Genomic DNA, 21,566 nt, shown 5'->3' on the forward strand with positions numbered 1-21,566 from the left:
TGTTTTGTGCACATGTTAGGGCCTAGTGTAGGCTTCAGTAGTCAGTACACAGGAGCCGTGTGGCCTGCTTAGTAAAGGTCAGGGAGATTATTTGTAGAGTAGCATCATTATTTGTTTATTGTTTGCATTTACTTGTGTGACTGTCAGGACTCTGAACATTTTTTACCTTTTATGCATTACTGCCCTTTTCCAAGATGGCGTCTTTGGTCTCATGTGCACTGTGTCTTCCTGCTATAAACTCCACCCCAGCCTTCAGTCTGTGCTAAAGTATTCTGCCTTGCATCCAGCTCCAGACCTCTGATTACTCCCTGGCTATACACCTGCTCCTGTGAACCTGTGTGGTGATAATGGTACTCAGCTCTGAGTTCCTGCTGCATACACAAGTTTCCAGTAATTCTCCTTCATCTGCTGTTCGTGTTTACTTCCATCTGCATTTGCTGGGCATGTAAGCTGTTTCTGCTTTGCAATAACCTGAGACTATTAACCAGGCCTCCCTGGTTGAGCTAAGATATGATTTGAACTGCCTAATAAGCATATCTATCTGTGCCTGGACTAAGACAAGGATTTATTCGTGTCAAGTATCCTCAAGAATAACTGTGCTTCATAGACTTTCTGCTTGATTGCATTTTCCTCTGAAGTTTCCTATAGACTGCTAACCTGCGTTTATTATTTGCACCAAGTGTTGTGGACTTGAGTTTTTCTCTGCACCTGTTTGAATCACCGTGTGATAATATAGACTTTACCACTTATAAAACTGTGTCCTGTAGTTGTCTTGTTCCACACAAAGAGTCTCCTGAAATATCCCCTATAATTATTACAGTGACGTATGTTGATTCTGTAATAGTTGGAGCACCGTGCTATTTTACGGACAAGCTAAAGAATATAACTCTTGTAAATTATCTTTTGCCATTGCATACCCCTGTTTGCATCTTCCTCATCCACTTAATTCCTTGCATTCCAATAAATCTACCCTCTGTTGTTTGCACCTCATCTTGTGTACGGTAGTCTTCCTGCACCGTGGTGGTCCCCCGGCCATCACTTCAAGTGGCGCTGCGAGCAGGGTACTGTCAACAAGATGGAGGCATCAGACAGCAACAGCGGGAATGCTAATGTTAATGGAGATGCTTTGGGCATTGGTGGAACCCCTGCAAGGACACTCCCTATGGTCACCATATTTAGTGTGCTACCAAAGTTTGACGGCAATAATATGCCACTGTCCGACTGGGTGTCCCGGCTGCAAAGCACCCTGAAGATTTATAACATCAGCCCAGACCTTGAAGCGGACATTGCTTTAATTGTCCTAGAGGGAGAAGCCCGTAGAAACATCTGCCTACAACCAGAACTCACCCTGAAGGAGCTAGTGAAGTTCCTGGAAGAGATCTATGGCGAGACTGCTAGTGCCGGACACCTTAGCGCCAAATTTTTCTCTAGGCTGCAGTGGGAAGAAGGAATTTCTCAGTATGCAACTGCACTGCAAGAAGTGTTAACAGAGTTGCAAAGAAAGGAGGCGGATGGATTTGGCGGCATGGGCTCTAAAGACCAGATACTCCGGGAGCAATTTATTCTGGGACTGCATAGCACATCCTTGAGGTGAGCACTGTCAGAATGGGTCCGGGCAGATCCGGTTCTTACGTTTCATCAAATCCTGGCGTTAACGGTGACCCGAAGTAAAGAAGAGAGCTACGCGTCTAGGGTGATGCGTGTCCAGGGCGCCAATACCAGAGGGGACTCAAACCATCAGGAGGTGCTGGTCCAGGTGGTGCATGACTTGCAGCGATCCCTTGTCAACGTGCAAGAACAACTGACCAAGATTGAACGAAGAGTGAGGGAACTACAACAGTCTGACCCACCGTACTCATGCAAACATTCTTCGGCCCGACCGATAAGGGATCAGTGGGAGCAAGCCCCCTCCCGTCAGGGATGAGGACAGGCTCAAGGTGCCCCTTGGCGAGGAGGAGGCATCCAATGCTGGGAATGTGAAGGACAGGGGCACCTTGCTAGAGACTGTCGGAACTATACTCAAGGCCAGCGGAAGCCGCCGTTAAACTACCAACCCCCGCAGCAGTGCGGCACTCTGCGGGGGAGGCGAGGAAAGATGCCTCTCTATATCATAATGAACACTTGATTGCTGGGTGTCCCATCCTACGTGCTGAATTCGAGGTAGTTCTAGTGGATTGCCTGATAGATACCGGGTCACAAGTGACGACGATGCCAGAAACGTATTTCAAGCAGTAATTCCAGGCCCTGGCCAAGACAGAAAAAGAGACATTGATCCGGTTGTTTGCTGCCAACCAACAACCAATCCCGGTAACAGGGGTCATGTGGATGAATATTCGAATCTGTGGGCAAGAAGTGGAGAGAAAAGGGATCCTGCTAGTCCCTGAGCCTATCAAAGAAGATGTGCCTGTAGTACTGGGAATGAATATCCTACGTGAACTCGATCAGATTATGTTTACCACATGGAGACCTGGATATTGGAAGAAGGCTACTACACATAAGCCTACTCAAGAAGCCTTTCAATGACTGATCAGCGTCTATGGGATGCAGAAGAGTGTGCCACCCTATCAGACTGTAGGAGTCATCAGGGCTCCTGGTAAAGAACCTGTAGTCCTGCCTCCCGAGCGAGAAACTATAGTATACCTTCCAATGGGGATGCATAGCAACCTTGACGGGTAGGAAGTGATTGTTCAGCCTGTGGTAGGGGGAGGAGGGGACCAAGAAGTCATGATAGCTTGTGCGATAGCTGTGGTCCAGCGAGGACACATTCCCATAAGAGCTTTGAATGTGGGTCCCAGGGAGGTCACCTTGCCACAAGGGACAGAACTGGCCCTGGTGTACCTACATAAGGATGAAGTGGTGAGTCAGAAGGAGATGTCTTTATCACTGAAAGAAGGTGTGGGGTGGACCCTAGCAGTTGCTGCGGGGGCCGAAGTGACGCCATCCCCGGAGTGGAGTGGACGGGTCATCATTGATCAAATGGAAGTGGATGTGAAGGCTCTGGGCCCTGAGCATGTTCAAGCAATAGAAGCTATGCTGTGGGAAAATCAGGTGGCATTCGCCCATCACACCAAGGATTTTAGCTGTATTGAAGCCATCACACAAGAGATACCGACCGGAGAAGCTCGTCCAATTCAAGAAGGATGCCAGGAGATCCCGCCCAAGATGTATCAAGAGGTGAAAACATTACTGAGGCAGATGCTGGATTCAGGAGTGGTGCAAAGTAGTCAGAGCCCTTGGGCAGCCCCGGTGGTGCTCATCAAGAAAAAGGATGGGACCATCCGATTCTGAGAAAATTACAGGAAACTCAATGCCTGCACTGTTCGAGACTCGTATCCATTGCCCTGCGTCGAGGAATCCTTGACAGCGTTGGGGAAAGCCAAGTACTTCTCCACCCTGGACCTAGCAAGCGGATACTGGCAAGTAGCTGTGGCAGAGAAAGACAAAGAAAAAAAGCCTTCATCCTCCCTATGGGGCTGTTCGAGTTTAACCGGATGCCATTCGGGCTCTCCAATGCTCCGGGCACGTTTCAATGGCTGATGGAAAAGTGTTTGGGAGACTTAAATTTTGAGGCTACCCTGATCTATCTGGATGACATCATTGTATTTTCGGCCTCATTCGAAGAACACCTTCCCCGACTTGGACAGGTACTCGGAAGACTGCGGGCTCATAACCTGAAGGTGAAGTCAAAGAAGTGCCACCTTTTCAAGAGAGAGATCAAGTACCTGGACCACATGGTGTCACAAGATGGAGTTCTACCCTCACCAGAAAAAGTGTCTGCTATTCAGAAGTGGCCAATCCCTCGATCAGCGAGAGAACTCCAGGCCTTTCTGGGACTCGCCAGGTACTACCGCCGGTTTGTTAAAGACTTTGCAAAGGTGGCAGGTCCTCTCAATGAGCTGCTGAGAGGGACCGCTGGAGTACCGAAGACCCAGTACATCCCTTGGGCCCGGAGACAAGATGAGGCCTTCCAGGCTACAAAGAATGCCCTTACCTCTGCCCCGATTTTGGCCTATGCAGACTTCGAGCAGCCGTTCCTGTTGTACACGGATGGTAGCCTTCATGGACTTGGTGCAGTACTTTCTCAGATACAGGATGGACATGAGAGATTCATCAGGTATGCCAGCAGGTCCCTGTGAGACAGTGAAAGAAACCCTCACAATTACAGCTCCTTCCGGTTAGAGCTCCTGGCCTTGGTGTGGGCCATGATAGAGAAATTTGCAGGCTTCCTGACTGGGTCCAAGATTCAAGTTCGAACAGACAATAATCCCCTGGCCCACCTTGAGAATGCTAAATTGAGGGCCTTAGAACAACGGTGGATGGCTCGCCTAGCCAAGTTTGACTTTACCATCCGTTATTGCTCTGAAACTGAAAATGCAAATGCTGATGGGCTGTCAAGAGTGACTGTGGAGGCTCCAATGGGGGATCTCGATGAGCAACTCGAAGAGGAAGAAACCCCAGACTTTCATAAGTTTAAGCCCCCAGTGGTTGCGGCCCAGTCAAGAAGGGAGGCCTGCGCATTACCCCAGTCTCTGGAGTGTACCAATGAGGAATGGGGACATGTTCAAGATGGAGACAAAGGGCTGAGACAGATGAAGTGGTGTGTAACTCAGAAGGGGAAGCCTGGCAAACAAGAAAGAGATGATCTAGACTCTGAAATGAAGAGTGTGTTACACCAGTGAGATAGACTGGAAGTGCGAGAGTCAGTGCTATATCGTAAGAGACAACAGCCAAAAGATATGGAAGTAAGGTGGCAGGTGGTCACCCCAGGAAGAATGGCTCAAGAAGTAGCTAAAGAAGCCCACAAATTTGGAGCTCACCTCGGTCCCAAAAAGACCTACCAATGGTTACAGCAGTATATGTGTATTGCCCCTGGTTGGAGTTTGTGGTGGAAGAGGTTTGCTGGCAATATCTTGTATGTGACCTCATTAAGAGTACGGAACAGAGGGCACCCATCCAGACCATACAAACTAAGGAGCCACTAGAAGTCTTGATGATCGACTATCTCCTCGTGGGACACTTGGCCCGGGGGCTACAGTACTGTTTGGTGATGACCGATTATTTCTCTGTTCGCAGTAGTCACCCCTACTAGAGATCAGACTGCGGAATCAGCGGTGCGAGACATCTGTCAAGACTTCATCCAGGTGTATGGGTGCCAAAGCGCATCCACTCTGACCAAGGCGCATGTTTCCAAGGCAAGGTGATAGAAGAACTGTATCGTATGTATTTCATTAAGCGGTCCCAGACCACCCCTTACCATCCTCAAGGCAACAGTGCATGTGAATGCTTCAACCGAACCTTACTTCAAATGCTGAGAATGTTGGAGGAGGATTAGGCTACTTTCACACATCCGTCGGTACGGGGCCATCGCAAACCGTCAGCATGACGTACCGATGGACATTGTGCTAAATTTAGCACAATGTGGGCAGCGGATGCAGTTTTACAACGCATCCGCTGCCCATTGTGATGAGCGGGGAGAAGGGGGCGGAGTTCTGGCCATGCATGCGCGGTCGGAAATGGTGGATCTGATGGACAAAAAAGTTCCATTGAACTTTTTTTGTCACGACGGACCACTAAAACACGACGTATCCTTCGCACGACGGATGCGAAGTGTGGCCATCCGTCGTCCATTAAAGTGTATGGCAAAAAAACGGATCCTGCGGGCACATTTGCAGGATCAGTTTTTTTGTCATTATGACGGATTGCGACGGAAACAAAAAGACGGAAGCGTGAAAGTAACCTAAAAAGGCGTGTTGGCCAGACTACCTACCAGAGTTGGTCTGGACCTACAACAATCGGGTCCACTCCACCACGGGTTATACCCCCTATCTACTGCTGTTTGGAAGAGCTGGACGAGAGATCATTGAGCTGAATTTGGAACAGCCAGAGGAGCTGATGAAGCGAAGTGTCACCTCATGGGTGAAAAAGCATCGGCAACTATTACAAAATCTATGGCGATTGGCGGGTCAGCAGCTGCAAGAAAAAGAACATACGGACCGTAAACCCACTCAAGAGTTACCGCTCTAACCCGGAGACCGAGTATTAGTCAGAGAGAAATGCCCCAAGGGAAAACTACAGAAAACTACGTCCCAACGCGTGTCGCTCTACAAAGAGAGCGTCATCATCCCCTGATGAAGCTCTCTTTGTAGAGCGACACGCGTTGGGACGTGTCTCTTGGTCTGTTCCAGTCTGCACACGGGGACGGTGCCTTCTCCTCTCTTTCCTCATGTGGGTAATTTCATGTGGATAATTTCATGTCCCTTTGCCCTATCATGGGCATTGGCTCTATATGGGTTATAAGCCATCTGACCCATGGGTGTTGGAAAAATAGGTTGTTCACATTCAGCACACCCAAGGGGTCTGCGCATTTTCACCATTATTAGGGGTTTATATGCCCCATAGGGATTTGGTTTTCACCTATTTTTGTGTCCCTTCAGTCCCATGAGCCAGAGGGTGGGTACCCCATTACAAATAGGGGTGTGCAGGCTTGTATTATTGGTACTTGCATTTTGTACTGTATTGTTTATGCAACATTTATATATGGACCAAATTTCTTATGCACCACTGTTTTAATTATGTTTTATGGTTTTTGAAGTTGCGGTTTGTCAATAAAAATTCCTGTCTTTATATTCTGACTATATTCTATTGGTTCATGGTGTGCATGCATATAAGTGGCTTCCTTTTTTGTTAAGTCTACAAGTGTACACTAGCGCATGGCTGTGCGGCCATGCAAACCTTTTATAGCTGCAGCAAGTACAGGACCTTCCCAGAAGGATCAATGGGAGGCTGCCACAGAAGTTGAGCACCTTCAGGATCTTCTAGAGGACCAATGGGATTTGCTGCAGTATCTAAGCATGTGACCCTTGATCTCCAATGAGAGATCTTGCCCTGGGCATGCTCAGAAGGGGAAAAGCAGGACTTAGTCCCAAAAACGTCTCCTCGCTGCTGCCCAGTACTGGCTACAATGGCAGAAGCTGGAAAGGCAGCAGTAACCCTTTGCACAGAGTCAGACTGAGCAAGACATAGGGACCGACATCTCTGCTGAGCAGACTCCAATGTGGCTGGAGAAGAATGGGAGACTGCAGCGGAGATGGATCGAGATTCTACCTGTGCAGAGGTGGGAACTCGACACCTAACAGAGGGTGATTTAAACTTTTATATTTTTTTATTTATTTCATATTTTTTTAAACTTTTTTTTACTTTTGCCATGCTTCAATAGCCTCCATGGCCTGATCGGCTCTGCTACATAGCAGAGATCATTAGATTGTTCCTATGTAGCTTAATTACAGGCTTTCTATGAGTGCCGACCACAGGGTGGCGCTCACAGCAAGCCGGCATCAGCAACCATAGGAGGTCTCAAGGAGACCTCCGGTTACTATGCCAATGCATCGCTGACCCTCGATCATGCAACAGGGCGGCGATGAGCGCATTTACGGCCCAATGTGGTAGTTAAATGCCGCTGTCAGCGTTTGACAGCGGCATTTAACTAGTTAATAGCAGCGGGTGGATCGCGATTCCACTCGCCGCTATTGCACACACATGTCAGTTGTACAAAACAGCTGACATGTCGCGGTTTGGATGTGGGCTTACTGCCGGAGTCCACATCAAAGCAGGGGATTTGACCTCTGATGTACTATTCCATCCAAGGTCAGAAAGGGGTTAAACCTGACAGGGCACACCTGTGAACTGAAAACCATTCCCGGTGACTACCTCTTGAAGCTCATCAAGAGAATGCCAAGAGTGTGCAAAGCAGTCATCAAAGCAAAAGGTGGCTACTTTGAACCTAGAATATAAAACATAATTTTCAGTTGTTTTACACTTTTTTGTTAAGTATATAATTCCACATGTGTTAATTCATAGTTTTGATGCCTTCAGTGTGAATGTGCAATTTTCATAGTCATGTATGGACAAGCTGCCGGCGCTGAGAGGAGGCATCGCGGGAGCTGGGTGAGTATTTCTCTGCAAGCAGGTGGGAGCATGGGGGATAGGAGGCGGGAGGTGATCTCCAAACTTTATTTTTAACAAAAAAAAAAAAAACTTGATTTTTCACCTCTTCTCTCCTGTAGGGGAGAAGAGATGAATGCCGCCTTCAGCACCACACGCAGGGGGGCAGCGCTTACTGTAGCGCTGTCTCTCCTGCATGGTCCGTTTGGTCCTCAGGCGGCACACGGGGGGCACACGGCTGCCGCATGTGTGCCACACTGATGTGCCACATGAGCACACGGACATACGGATAACTCCGGTACCGTTTTCTCCGGTACCAGAATTATCTGGACGTGTGAAACCGGCCTTACCGAGATTGTCCCTTATCTCAGATGGTGGGATAATTTTTAATTCCTTTAATAATAGGTAATGAAATGTTTCACTAGGACTACCTAAAGGATAGATTGGGTAGAATTGGGATTTTGGTTGAACATCTATATGTAATGGAGTAAGCACTGAATCAACAAAGAAGTTGTATTTGAATCCTTTAAAGTCTTGTTATTTCTTTTCTTTCACAAAAAATATCTATTTAAAGTCAATTTCCTTACAAAGGAATGTAAATCCAGAAGCAAATCAAGTGGATTTGCCTTGGAAGTAGGACAAAAAGATAATTATTCATTGAGTAGCTTGATTTCATCTGGACTCAAAGGGTGTTCAAATAGATTAAAAATTCTCAGATCTTCCTTATATTGGATTGGCTATGCAGGAGGAGCTCTTTGAGATTTTTTCTTCTTAGCCCCTCCCTTCCATCCCCTAAAGTGTTTTTTCTTTATGTGGGTCGATTGAGGTTGGGAGTGGACAACGGGGAAAAAGGAAAAATGTAGGTCTGAATGACAGAGATCTGTCTTTCAAGTTTTCCCCACATGATGTTCCAATTAGATATCCCCATGGAATTGCCGGCTATAATACTTTCTACCTGATCTCATGAATCACAGACATTATTTATGGTTGGTCCTGAATTGTCCCAACCTGCATGGAATTTACCTTTGGTAAGTGGACAGCCACAGGTCCAAGATACACATTACTATCTATGGAGTCGAGTGTTTCAGACGTTATTACCTTCCCTATTTTACCATACACAGTGTTGGTTTCGTATGAAAGGGAGACAACAGAAGAGTTGCTCTGAATATTTCCCTTGTTAATAGATTGATCCAATTGTGTATTTAGAATATTCGCCTGCAATCCCAAAGGCTCAATATAAGAGGACTCTGTGCAGTTCACCTTCGTAAAGAGAGAATGCATGTCTGGAGATGAAACCGCCTCTATGGAAGTGCCAAGGGCTAATTGTAGTCCGGAGGGATGACTGGATGTATTATTAGAGGACTCTGTACAGGTCCCCTTGAAAACTCTGTAGGGTAATCAACACAGAGAAGGATAATTGAATGTTACTGACAGCTTTATATAAGCTGGAGGGTTTGGCTGAGAAATGGCAATTGAGATTGTGTACATAAATGTAAGGTTATGCACTTTGGCAAAGGGTATAAAATGTATAATTATGGACAAAAACACACTGGGTAAAACTGCTACTGAAAAAGACTTGGTTGTATGGATGGACGACAAACTCCACTTTACTGATCAGTATCAGGCAGCTGCTGCCAAGGCAAATGAAAAATTGGGATGAATTAAAAAGGCATAGATGCTCATGAGGAGAACATAGTTTTCCTCTATAAAAGTCACTAGTTCGACCACACTTAGAATACTAGGGAAACGCTGGTCTCTGGTGTAAAAGAATTACATGGCTGAACTAGAGCAGGTGCAGAGAAGAGCGACCAAGGTTATTAAGGGAATAGATGAACTGCAATACCAAGAAAGGTTGTTAAGGGAATGAGTGGCCTGCAATACCGAGAAAGGTTATTAAGGGAATGAGTGGCCTACAATACCGAGAAAGGTTATTAAGGGAATGAGTGGCCTACAATACCGAGAAAGGTTATTAAGGGAATGAGTGGCCTACAATACCGAGAAAGGTTATTAAGGGAATGAGTGGCCTACAATACCGAGAACGGTTATTAAGGGAATGAGTGGCCTACAATACCGAGAACAGTTATTAAGGGAATGAGTGGCCTACAATACCGAGAAAGGTTATTAAGGGAATGAGTGGCCTACAATACCGAGAAAGGTTATTAAGGGAATGAGTGGCCTGCAATACCGAGAAAGGTTATTAAAGGAATAAGTGGCCTGCAATACCGAGAAAGGTTGCTAAATTCACGGTTATTCAGTTTGGAAAAATGAAGGCTTAGAAGCAATTTTATTACATTGATCAAATACATGAGGAGACAGTACAGATATTTTTCTAATGATCTTTTTACACAAAGGCCTTCAATGTGGTCAGATGGAAGAAGGTTTAATCATAACAATAGACGCGGATTCTTTACTGTAAGAGCAGCGAGACTAGGGAACTCTCTGCCGTATGATGTTGTAATGAGTGATTCATTACTAAAATTTAAGAGGGGACTGGATACCTTTCTGGAAAAGTATAATGTTACAGGGTACATACACTAGATTCCTTGTTAGGGTGTTGATCCAGGGAACTAGTCTGATTGCCGTATGTGGAGTCGGGAAGGAATTTTTTCCCTTATTAATGTCTGCCCCATGGGATATTTGCCTACGTCTGGATAAACATGTTAGGTTATGTGTTGAACTCAATGAACTTGGTTCTACCTTAAACCTTAAAAACTATTAAACTAAATTCTTTTATCATAGGAAAAGCTGGATCCGTGAGACTGATTGGTGGAGATCATCACTGTGCAGGAAGACTGGAGATCCTCATAAATAATACATGGAGCAGAGCCTTCAGTGACCAATGGGGTGACAATGAGACCCAAGTTGTGTGCAGAGAATTACATTGTGGTCAGGCAGTTGATTCATTTATCAGAGCACCAGATACAATCAATGCTCAGATATATTTTAGTGGAAAATGTCAAGGTAACGAGACCCGATTGTCAGATTGCTCTTTAATTGGATCATCTGATTTAAAGACATGGACAGATCAGGAAAAGGATATAGAAATCATCTGCTCGGGTATAGTATTGCAAATGCATTTATAGTAAATTATATAAATAGTATAGAAATAGTATATGACTTATATTGATGTATTTCATAAAATGCAGAAACACAACACCTAAGACTGATGAATGGCCCAAGCAGATGTGCTGGCAGGGTGGAGATTTATCAGGAGGGAAAATGGAGGACGATCTGCCCTAATATTTGGCATGAAGAAGATGCCACTGTGGTTTGTAAGCAGCTGGGTTGTGGTTCTGCTGCCAAAATTACAGTGGAAAACTATATTGGCAGAGGAAGTGGGGACATCTGGCTGGTCAACGTACTATGTGTAGGACGTGAAACACATATCTGGAATTGTGCAACAAGTCCACTTAGCATACATAATTGTATTCAAGAAGTAGATGCAGGTGTAATATGCTCAGGTAAGAGTTTCTTGAACATTTTAGATGATAATAGTAAAATATTTATACATGTAGTACCATGTCCAATCACTTGGAGACAAAGCCATTTTTCATTTTGGGTTTTTTTTTCCCTCCTTGCCTTTAGTTATAAAGGCAATATTTATTAAGAAATTATTAAAAAATACATACAAATGCAATAGAAAAGCAAAATTACCATAGGGGACAACTCACAAGGCACCAAAGCACAAATGTGGAAGTAGGATTTGTCTATAACTATGATGGATGGTAACCAGGTAGTGGAACAGTATTACAGTTATATGAAAAAGTTTGGGCACCCCTATTGATGTTAAGCTTAATGTTTTATAAAAATTGTTTTTTTTGCAACAGCTACTTCAGTTTCATATATCTAATAACTGTTGGACACAGTAATGTTTCTGTATGGAAATAAGGTTTATTGTACTAACAGAAAATGTGCAATCTTCATTAAAACAAAATTTGACTGGTGCATAAGTATGGGCACCTCACCAGAAAAGTGACATTAATATTTAGTAGAGCCTCCTTTTGCAAAAATAACAGCCTCTAGTCGCTTCCTCTAGCTTGGATGAAGGTATTTTTGACCATTCCTCTTTACAAAACAATTCCAGTTCAGTTAAGTTTGATGGTCGCCGAGCATGGACAGCCCTCTTAAAATGATCCCACAGATGTTCAATGATATTCAGGTCTGGGGACTGGGATGGCCATTCCAGAACAGTGTAATTGTTCCTCTGCATGAATGCCTGAGTAGATTTGGAGCGGTGTTTTGGATCATTGTCTTGCTGAAAGATCCATCCCCTGCGTAACTTCAACTTTGTCACTGATTCATGAACATTATTGTCAAGAATCTGCTGATACTGAGAGGAATCCATCAACTTTAAGAAGATTTCCGGTGCCAGCATTGGCCACACAGCCCTAAAGCATGGTGGAACCTCCACGAAATTTTACTGTGGGTAGCAAGTGTTTTTCTTGGAATGCTGTGTTTTTTGCCACCATGCATAACGCCTTTTTGTATGACCAAACAACTCAATCTTGGTTTCATCAGTCCAAAGGACCTTCTTCCAAAAAGAAATTGGCTTCTCCAAATGTGCTTTTGCATACCTCAGCCGACTCTGTTTGTGGCGTGCTTGCAGAAACGGCTTCTTTCGCATCACTCTCCCATACAGCTTCTCCTTGTGCAAAGTGCGTTGTATAGTTGACCGATGCACAGTGACACCATCTGCAGCAAGTTGATGCTGTAGCTTTCTGGAGGTGGTCTGAGGATTGTCCTTGACTGATCTCACCATTCTTCTCTGCCTTTCTGATGTTTTTCTTGGCCTGCCACTTCTGGCCTTAACAAGAACTGTACCTATGTTCTTCCATTTCCTTACTATGTTCCTCACAGTGGAAATTGACAGGTTAAATCTCTGAGACAGCTTTTTGTATCCTTCCGCTGAACAACTATGTTAAATAATCTTTGTTTTCAGATCATTTGACAGTTGTTTTAAGGAGCCCATGATGCCACTCTTCAGAGGAGATTCAAACAGGAGAACAACTTGCAAGTGGCCACTTTAAGTAGCTTTTCTCATGATTGCATACACCTGGCTATGAAGTTCAAAGCTCAATGAGGTTACAAAACCAAACAAAGTGCTTTAGTAAGTCAGTAAAAAGTAGGTAGGAGTATTTAAAACAAGAAAATGATAAGGGTGCCCATACTTATGCACCTGTCAAATTTAGTTTGAATGCAGATTGCACATTTTCTGTTAGTACAATAAACCTCATTTCAAGGCAGAAACATTACTGTGTCCAATAGTTATTAGATATATGAAACTGAAATAGCTGTTGCAAAAAAACTATTTTTATAAAAATTAAGCTTAAGATTAATAGGGGTGCCCAAACTTTTTCATGTAACTGTATTTCCTCCAAAATATGTATGTAAAAGGATGTCATATCCATATAGTTGCTGTTAAGCATAACCACCTAAATATAAAGCAAGTGAATGCGATAAACTACACCTGTACAGTATACACATCAACCAGTTAACCATCAATATATACCATCATAAAGCTCAGTGGCTTATAGTGACAATTAATAAATATAAACATAAAACTGGTGGCCCTGGTAATCTACCCATATGCAATACAATGAGAACACCAAACTAGCCATCGATATGTAACATCATAAGGCTCAGTAGATCATTAGCTGTGGCATCTATATAGTATCTGCTATTTCCCATGTACCATAATGTGACCACCTAGTCTTATGATAGGCAATGTGGCATAATCCTATAAGAACAGTTCATTACCTTGTGCAGTGACCAGTGCTCATGGTGACCCCTCACCCCGACGCACGTTTTGCCTCCTGCTTCTTCCAGGGGCTTGTCAGGGTGAGGGGCGGCCATGATTATATACAAGAGTGGTAAGTGGAATTATCGGTAATCACGGCACATCGCGTGCAGCCCCGCCCTCCTATGACACGCTTCCTCCTGATGCTCAATGACACTCAAGCTCAAAGCTATGCGTGTCAATATGAGAGCATTATAGGAAGTGACTGAGGACCAGGGCAATAGCGCGTGCGCACTCACCGGGCACCCACAAAGAAAGAAAACGATTAGTAAACATAGAGTGGGTATATTCAAAAGTGCATTGAAGATAGTAAATATCATGCCATAATTAACTCTATGAATGTATTCCCAGTGTAATTATTGTAAATAAGAAATATTCAAAATAAAGTGCATCGGTGAACAGTGCATAAGTGAATAAAAACAAATTTAATGGCATAACATCTCATGTCTTTATTATTTAATAAGAAAAGTGCTATTTAGTGGTGTGAGCGGGGTTATACAGGGCTCAGCATTCTGACAACTGCTAGATCTACAGCAGAGAAAACAGGGATTTTGTCAAAACTGCACCAAGCAGCCAAGTAAATGATACATCAATAGAATCAGTGTCTCTGCTCCTACATCATGCTGCGCTCAGATTATATAGCAAGAAAATAGCTGACAGATTCCCTTTAAGAAGCAAAATCTTGGAGAACAAAAACTTTAGTCTGTTAAATTTTGGATTATCCTTCTTTAGGTCATAGAGAATACAGACTAGTTGATGGGCCCAGTACTTGTTCTGGACATTTGGAAGCCTTGCATGGTACAGAATGGGGATACGTTTGCGGAATTGATACAGAATTAAAAGCAGCCAATGTCATTTGTAAAGAGCTTCAATGTGGAGAAGCCGTGCCATCAGCAATAAACTATCCAACAAGAAATATTCCTGTATGGACAGAACAAATCTATTGTACTGGTAATGAGACCAGATTACTAGACTGTGAACGGAAACCTGGAGAAGAGAAAACCTGCAGGAAACAATATCCTACTGCTATTCAATGTAAAGGTATGTGATACTACTTGTAATGCAATCCAAAAATCCACCCAATTGTAACACCACCAGTATCAGGGTGCAGCCTCAATTTTCTTTCTCCTACAAATTGCTATATCAGTCCCATTACGACTAACATGACAAATGAGAAGAAAAAGGCATCATTCTAGGTGAGCGCTGCCAAAAAGACATTGAGGAGGGTCCATGGTATGAATATACTTTAATTCACTACAAACCACTCAGCCTCCTTCATCTGGTGTATAGATTACAGGATATTACTATTAGAGATGAGCAAACCCGTACTTGAAAGATTGGCGTCCGTACAGGATAGTTAGTGTCCGGATCTAAAAGCTGAACACAAACTTTACCTGGCAAGCCGATGCAATATTCAGGAGAAGAGAGAGATGATCACCTCTGTGTGATCTTATCACAACAAAGGCATTGGGTCCCCCCACAACGTTAAGATCTTACAGATGGAATGTGTAATGTTGATGTGATGGATATATTATTAACCGTTTTAATCCTAGTAGGTGCAATATACACACGTGGTCAAAATTGTTGGTACCACTTGTTAATTGACAGAAAAACCCACAGTGGTCACAGAAATAAATTGAATCTGACAAAATAATCAATAAAATATCTATGTAAATGAATAAATGAAAGTCAGACATTGCTTTTCAACCATGCTTCCACAGAATTAAAAAAAAAAAAAAAAATTCATGAAATAGGCCTGGACAGAAATGATGGTACCCCTGAAAATACTGTGACAAAAGGGACATGTTAAATCAAGGTATGTCCAATAACTGGCATCACAGGTGTCTACAATCTTGGAATCAGTGAGTGGACCTGTATATAGGGCTACAGATACTCACTGTGCTGTTTGGTGACATGGTGTGTATCACACTCAACGTGGACCAGAGGAAGCGAAGGAAAGAGTTGTCTCAGGAGAATAGAAAGAAAATTATAGACAAACATGTTAAAGGTAAAAGTTATAAGACCATCTCCAAGCAGCTTGATGTTCCTGTGACTACAGCTGCACATATTATTCAGAAATTTAAGATCCATGGGACTGTAGCCAACTTCCCTGGACATGGTCGCAGAAAGAAAATTGATGACAAATCGAAGAGACGGATAATACGAATGGTAACAAAAGAGCCCAGAAAAACTTCTAAACAGATTAAAGGTGAACTTCAAGCTCAAGGAACATGAATGTCAGATCGCACCATCAATCATTGTATGAGCCAAACTGGACTTCATGGGAGACGAACAAGGAGGACTCCCATGTTGGAAAAAAATCATAAAAAAGCCAAACTGGAATTTGCCAAACTACATGTTGACAAGCCACAAAGCTTCTTTCAGAATGCCCTATGGATAGATGAGACAAAAATTGAACTTTTTGGTAAGGCACATCAGCTCTACGTTCACAGATGGAAAAATGAAGCATATGAAGAAAAGAATACTGTGCCTACATTGAAACATGGAGGAGGCTCTATTATGTTCTGGGGCTTCTTTTTTGCATTTGGCACAGGGTGTCAGGGTGTCTGTGCAAGGTTAAATGAAATCTCAAGACTATCAAGGGAATCTAGAGAGAAATGTGCTGCCCAGTGTCATAAAGCTTAGTCTCAGTCACAGGTCATGTGGCGGCCCTGATGGTTCAGTCACCACAGAGGTACTGCACCTCATCCAGAGGTGTGGTATCCCACTCTCAGGTAAGGAGGAGGCACTACCCAGAACTCTAGCACCAGCATCCAACACCACACCACTCCAGTCAGGGCAACTGGGTGTACAACAAGGGAGGATGGCCTTATCCCAGTCTGGGCAAGGATACTAAGTAGAAGGTGTGAGTGGAGAGAGTAGAGATGTTATGGAAACAGTAAAAGGAGTCAGAAAAGGTATAGAAAGTTAGTCAGTCTGTGGGGAGAAGTGAAGCAGAGCAGACATGAGAGACAGTTGAAGCTGGGGACTTGAGCAGTGATGAGCTTGTCACAGCACAGGAGAACAGAGAAAGAAGCTCCTGACAGAAGGAAGAGAGAGAAGGGGTCCTAGGGACATGGGTAGTGAGCAATCCACCCATGGGGCCCGTATCCACTCTGACCATTGCCAGGTATAGGGGCCAGGTCGTAGTGGGGAACAGGCCCTCAAGACTAGTAGAGAACTACAAGGCTCAGGCAGCCAGCTGGAGGCTGTGGTACCTGTATGTGCCACAGCCACATCCACACACATTCGCTGAAAAGGCAGCCACATAGGGGCAAAGGGGACTCAGAGGACATTGCCCGACAAGGTCTGCGGCTGCTGGCTTGGGACACTGTGTGCGAAGGCACAGGGCAGGAGAGGTGGGTACCAGCACAGTGAGATGGCCAGGAAAGGAACATAAGAGAGGAGTCCTGGAGAATTGTACCCCAAATCTTCTGTGGGTTGGCTGGACGACAGACCTGGAGGACACAGCACACGGCTGGAGACAGTAATCTGCAGAACTGTGAGTAAAGCATTGAAAACTGCACCCAGCTGTGTCCTCTGAATCATTCCTGTGTCACTTGCCCTGCACTGCAACTACCACAACCACCATCATCAGAATTAACACCTATATCTGCACTGGGCACTAGCTCTGCCCTTGGAGAGCTGAAAAATCTTAGCTGTGTCACCAACTGCCCCAGTGGATCTGAACGGCAGTGTCGGTCATATTGTCCGAGTACCAGGGGTGGTGTCACAAAAAATTTCCCTATAAACTTTATCTCATTCCCCTTTAACTTCAATTGACTCTTTTATTGTATGCCCAGGGCCATGGACCGGGTCACTGCTGCCGTGACCACATCCCTTTAAAAACCAACCCGGTACTGAGTATCCCCACAGCCCTCACGGGCACTCCATTTTGGCATCACAAACAGGATGGACCGACCCTGTGAGCTGGGTTCCGTGCGCCTATTTTGGACTATATTTCTAAATGGTACAAAAGCTGTACTTGCTGAACGTAAAGATTACAATACAAAAAGAACAGGCCCATCGACCAGAGGGATACGCCTCTTGACTAGAAATGGTGGACAAAGGAAGAGGAACCACCCATGGAGATGGGCATGGTCGAGAATGCACAGGAAACTGTGCTGAGACCGGAACAGCAGCACACTGAGGTGACGCAATGGCGGAAGGAGGTGAGCCATTGCCGGTGCATTGGGTGGAAGTGGAAGACTCTCCCGGCCAACGGGCAGAAGATCTGGGTCATCAACAACCTGTTGGGGACCCAGAGTTCCTGGGCGCGGAGGTGGAGGAGCTGACCCGCCAGCTCATGCAGGCTCAGCTGGTGGCAGTGAGCATGTGGAAATCAGCCCTGCGGAGGAAGATCAAGCTGGAGGCGCAGAGTCCCATTCTGCTTCCAACATCTTCAACCCCAGCGGAGGAGGAGCCCGGCACCAGAGAAACATCTGACACAGGTACTGTCATCAACCCTGCCCTGGTGATGGAAGAGTCCCTGCTAGGCCCACTGCAGCCACCGTCAGCCATCAAACCCAGCCAGGCATGTGAAAATCTAGCCTGGGACCGGACATCAGATGTCGGGGATAGACTGGTGGTTCCGCTGCAGCCTGAACTCATACCCCGGGAGGTGTGAGGGGAAATAGTGGTTTTCTGTTGAGAACACCTGGAGACAGAACTAATGGGGTTCCCTGAGGAGGCCCAAGTGGGAGCAGCCCAGGTAAAGGCCCTCAGTTGGCAGGACTCTTGCAAGCACCAGATACTGCCTTTGAAGCAGAAGTAAGCAAGAAGAGATAGCAGCATGTGACTGTAAATAGTTAATACAGTGTAATAGCTGGTAGTTAAGTAAACCTAGTTAAGTTTGTTCACTAAAGTACAGAGACAATAGGATCATGGACAGCGAATGATCAGAACTTTATTGTACATAGTTAGCACATCTTAATGTGCTCCTTGTTGGTTTTACATCACCCCTTTAAGAGTGCGGTGGAGGGACCAGGTCGCAGTGGAGAACCGGCCCCCAAGACCAGTGGAGAAATACAAGACTCAGTTAGCCAGCCGGAGGCTGTGGTACCTGTATGTGCCACAGCCACATCCACACACATTCGCTGAAAAGGCAGCCGTAGGAGCAAAGGGGACTCAGAGGACATCGCCTGACAGGGTCCACGGCTGCTGGCTTGGAACACTGTGTGTGAAGGTGCAGGGCAGGAGAGGTGGGAACCAGTGCAGTGAGATGGCTAGGAAAGGAACATAAGAGAGGAGTCCTGGAGACGTGTACCCCAAATCATCTGTGGGTTGGTTGGACCACAGACCCGGAGGGCACAGCACACGGCTGGAGCCAGTAAACTGCAGAACTGTGAGTAAAGCGTTGAAAACTGCACCCAGCTGTGTCACTTGCCCTGCACTACAACTACCACCACCACAATCATCACAATTAACACCTATATCTGCCTTGGGGACTATCTCTGCCCATGGAGAGCTGAAACATCTTAGCTGTGTCACCAACGGCCCCAGTGGATCTGAACGGCAGCATCGGCCATATTGACTGAGTACCACGGGTGCCGTCATGAACAATTCCCCTATAAACTTTATCCCATTCCCCTTTAATTTCAATTGACTTTTTATCGGATGCCCAGAGCCATGGACCATGTCACTGCTGCCGTGACCACATACCTTTAAGAACCTGCCCGATACAGAGTATCCCCACGGCCCTTTCAGGTGCTCCAGTCAAGAGTCTTGCAACAAGATAATGGCCCAAAACACACAGCTAAAAACACCCAAGAAAGGCTAAGAGAAAAACATTGGACCATTCTGATGTGGCCTTCTATGTGCCCTGACCTTAATCCTATTGAGCATCTTTGGAAAGAGCTGAAACATTCTGTTAGGGTTGGCGGATTGCACTAAATAAAATATAAATTAAAGTGCTATCGCAACCCAGGGTCCACTGTGCAGAGATGTATAACTGCTTCTAGTGAGAACAATGATGGAACAAAACAGCGAGCATTACCTTAAACACACTGCGTTAACACCACACAATGTGATCGGAACACTGAGTACCCAGCTCAGTTACTTCACTGAGAGGAACTGCACTCAGAATGCTGAATACTATACCCTGTTAAACATCACAGGAATGATAGCACGTGGAGAGGGCTTGCTCTGCAACTAAACTGTGATAACCACACACATGAATGAAGCAGATGCTAAGCCAAGAGAAAGAGCTCATTTGGCGTTGGTACAATACCCTGTTGCCTTCACAGAGAAGTATAGCATAAGGGTTGAGCTTGCTCTGTAACTGAACTGTGCCAATTGTGCACATGAACAAAACAGATGCGAAGCCAAGCGGCTAGTTACCCCAGTTCTGAACGCTACCAAACCTGTGCCTGAACAGCTCCCAAAGCTTGTAGCAGATGAAAGACTCAGGCACTTGCATAAGTGTGCAACCTGCCAGCCAATGTGTACTGGCTCTGAGCAAAGTCACACACACATGCAGACAGAGTGGTAGAGTATCCACCCACACACACCAAACATAAACGATACTAGCACCCCCGTGTGAGCCGCTGAGATCCTTTTAAGCCCTAGGCTCCACTCCATACACAAACACCCAGCCGGCTGTGACATTGCCAGCGGGCCAATCTGGAGCCGCCACATCACTAGAGCATTAACATCTGACCACCAATGAGAAGACGCCACATCACGGACAGGCTCAGTAAGCTGATTTATGGAGTGCAAGGCTGCACCTGTATAACACTGGTTACTATAGACTTGACTGGAGAGCCAGCAGTACTAAAAGGTATACCTTGAGCCTGAGCAAGATGCTGGGACTGATGTCTGTGCTTATCAGCGGCTGGACCTGAATGGGAGACTGCAGAAGCAGACTATGCTTGGGATCTATCCTGCACAGTAGGAGAATCCTGATGTCCAATACATGCCATCTGGAAAAGGCAGCCTTCAAACATGAGACAACTGGAGCAGTTTGCTCTTGAGGAGTGGGCCAAAAAACCTGTTGAGAGGTGCAGAAGTCTCATTGACAGTTACAGGAATCGTTTCATTGCAGTGATTGCCTCAAGAGATTGTGCAACAAAATGTTAAGTAAAGGGTAGCATCATTTCTGTCCAGGACTATTTCATGAGTTTTACTTTTTTAAAATTCTGTGGAAGCATGGTTGAAACACAATTTCTGACTTTCATTTGCTCATTTTCATAGATTTTTTATTTATTATTACTTTTGTCAAATTCAAGTTATTTCTATGACCATTATGGGTTTTTCTGTTATTAAACGAGGGGTACCAACAATTTTGACCACGTGTGTAATTCTTGAGGTTCATTCCCTTAATGAAAATGATATTAGGTCTCTCTGGTATGGTCTGTGATAAAATGGCATCATTTCTTAATATTGGCTAATATTTTGTTAAAATGTCCCTAATATTTCAATGAGATTGGGTGAAGGTGGTGATGAAACGATTAGATTTTTTAATCTAACTCTAATTTATTTGCCACCATCTCTTCCATGAAGGCAATCAGTTTGAATGACTGTTTTATATTTTTATGCATCCTTAAGTATATCCTTAGGGTATTTTGTCTCATCAAATCTTTTTTTTTTAGATGACTCTTTTTTTTAATCTGTATCATGTGTACATTTTTTTATGTGTCTGTATTGTCCATAGTGTAGCGCCCCCACTACCGCAGGGCCAAGGGGTACCCGGTACCGGGCCTCTGAATCTCTGCTCTGGGGTTGTCACGGTGGCTAGACCCGGTCCGTGACCCTGCTGAGGGGCGCCCAATAATAGGTGTGGATGGTGGTAGTAGTGCGGTGCAGTAAATAACGAGGACACCAGGTTGCA

The 21,566-nt window shown here is 45.0% G+C and overlaps 1 protein-coding gene across 1 annotated transcript in view; it reads left to right on the plus strand.

Annotated features, from left to right (window-relative positions):
• The first annotated feature begins 8,953 nt into the window (after nucleotides 1-8,953).
• LOC143797277 (antigen WC1.1-like) overlaps nucleotides 8,954-21,566 on the plus strand; it is a 326,210-nt gene continuing 313,597 nt past the window's right edge. Inside the window, exons 1-4 of the mRNA XM_077281061.1 lie at nucleotides 8,954-8,969; nucleotides 10,681-10,998; nucleotides 11,088-11,402; nucleotides 14,471-14,779. Of these exons, the coding sequence (XP_077137176.1) occupies nucleotides 8,954-8,969; nucleotides 10,681-10,998; nucleotides 11,088-11,402; nucleotides 14,471-14,779 (958 nt within the window). The remainder of the gene's footprint in view (nucleotides 8,970-10,680; nucleotides 10,999-11,087; nucleotides 11,403-14,470; nucleotides 14,780-21,566) is intronic.

This window comes from Ranitomeya variabilis, chromosome 1 (assembly GCF_051348905.1).
Source record: "Ranitomeya variabilis isolate aRanVar5 chromosome 1, aRanVar5.hap1, whole genome shotgun sequence".
In the NCBI taxonomy this organism is placed as follows: domain Eukaryota; kingdom Metazoa; phylum Chordata; class Amphibia; order Anura; family Dendrobatidae; genus Ranitomeya; species Ranitomeya variabilis.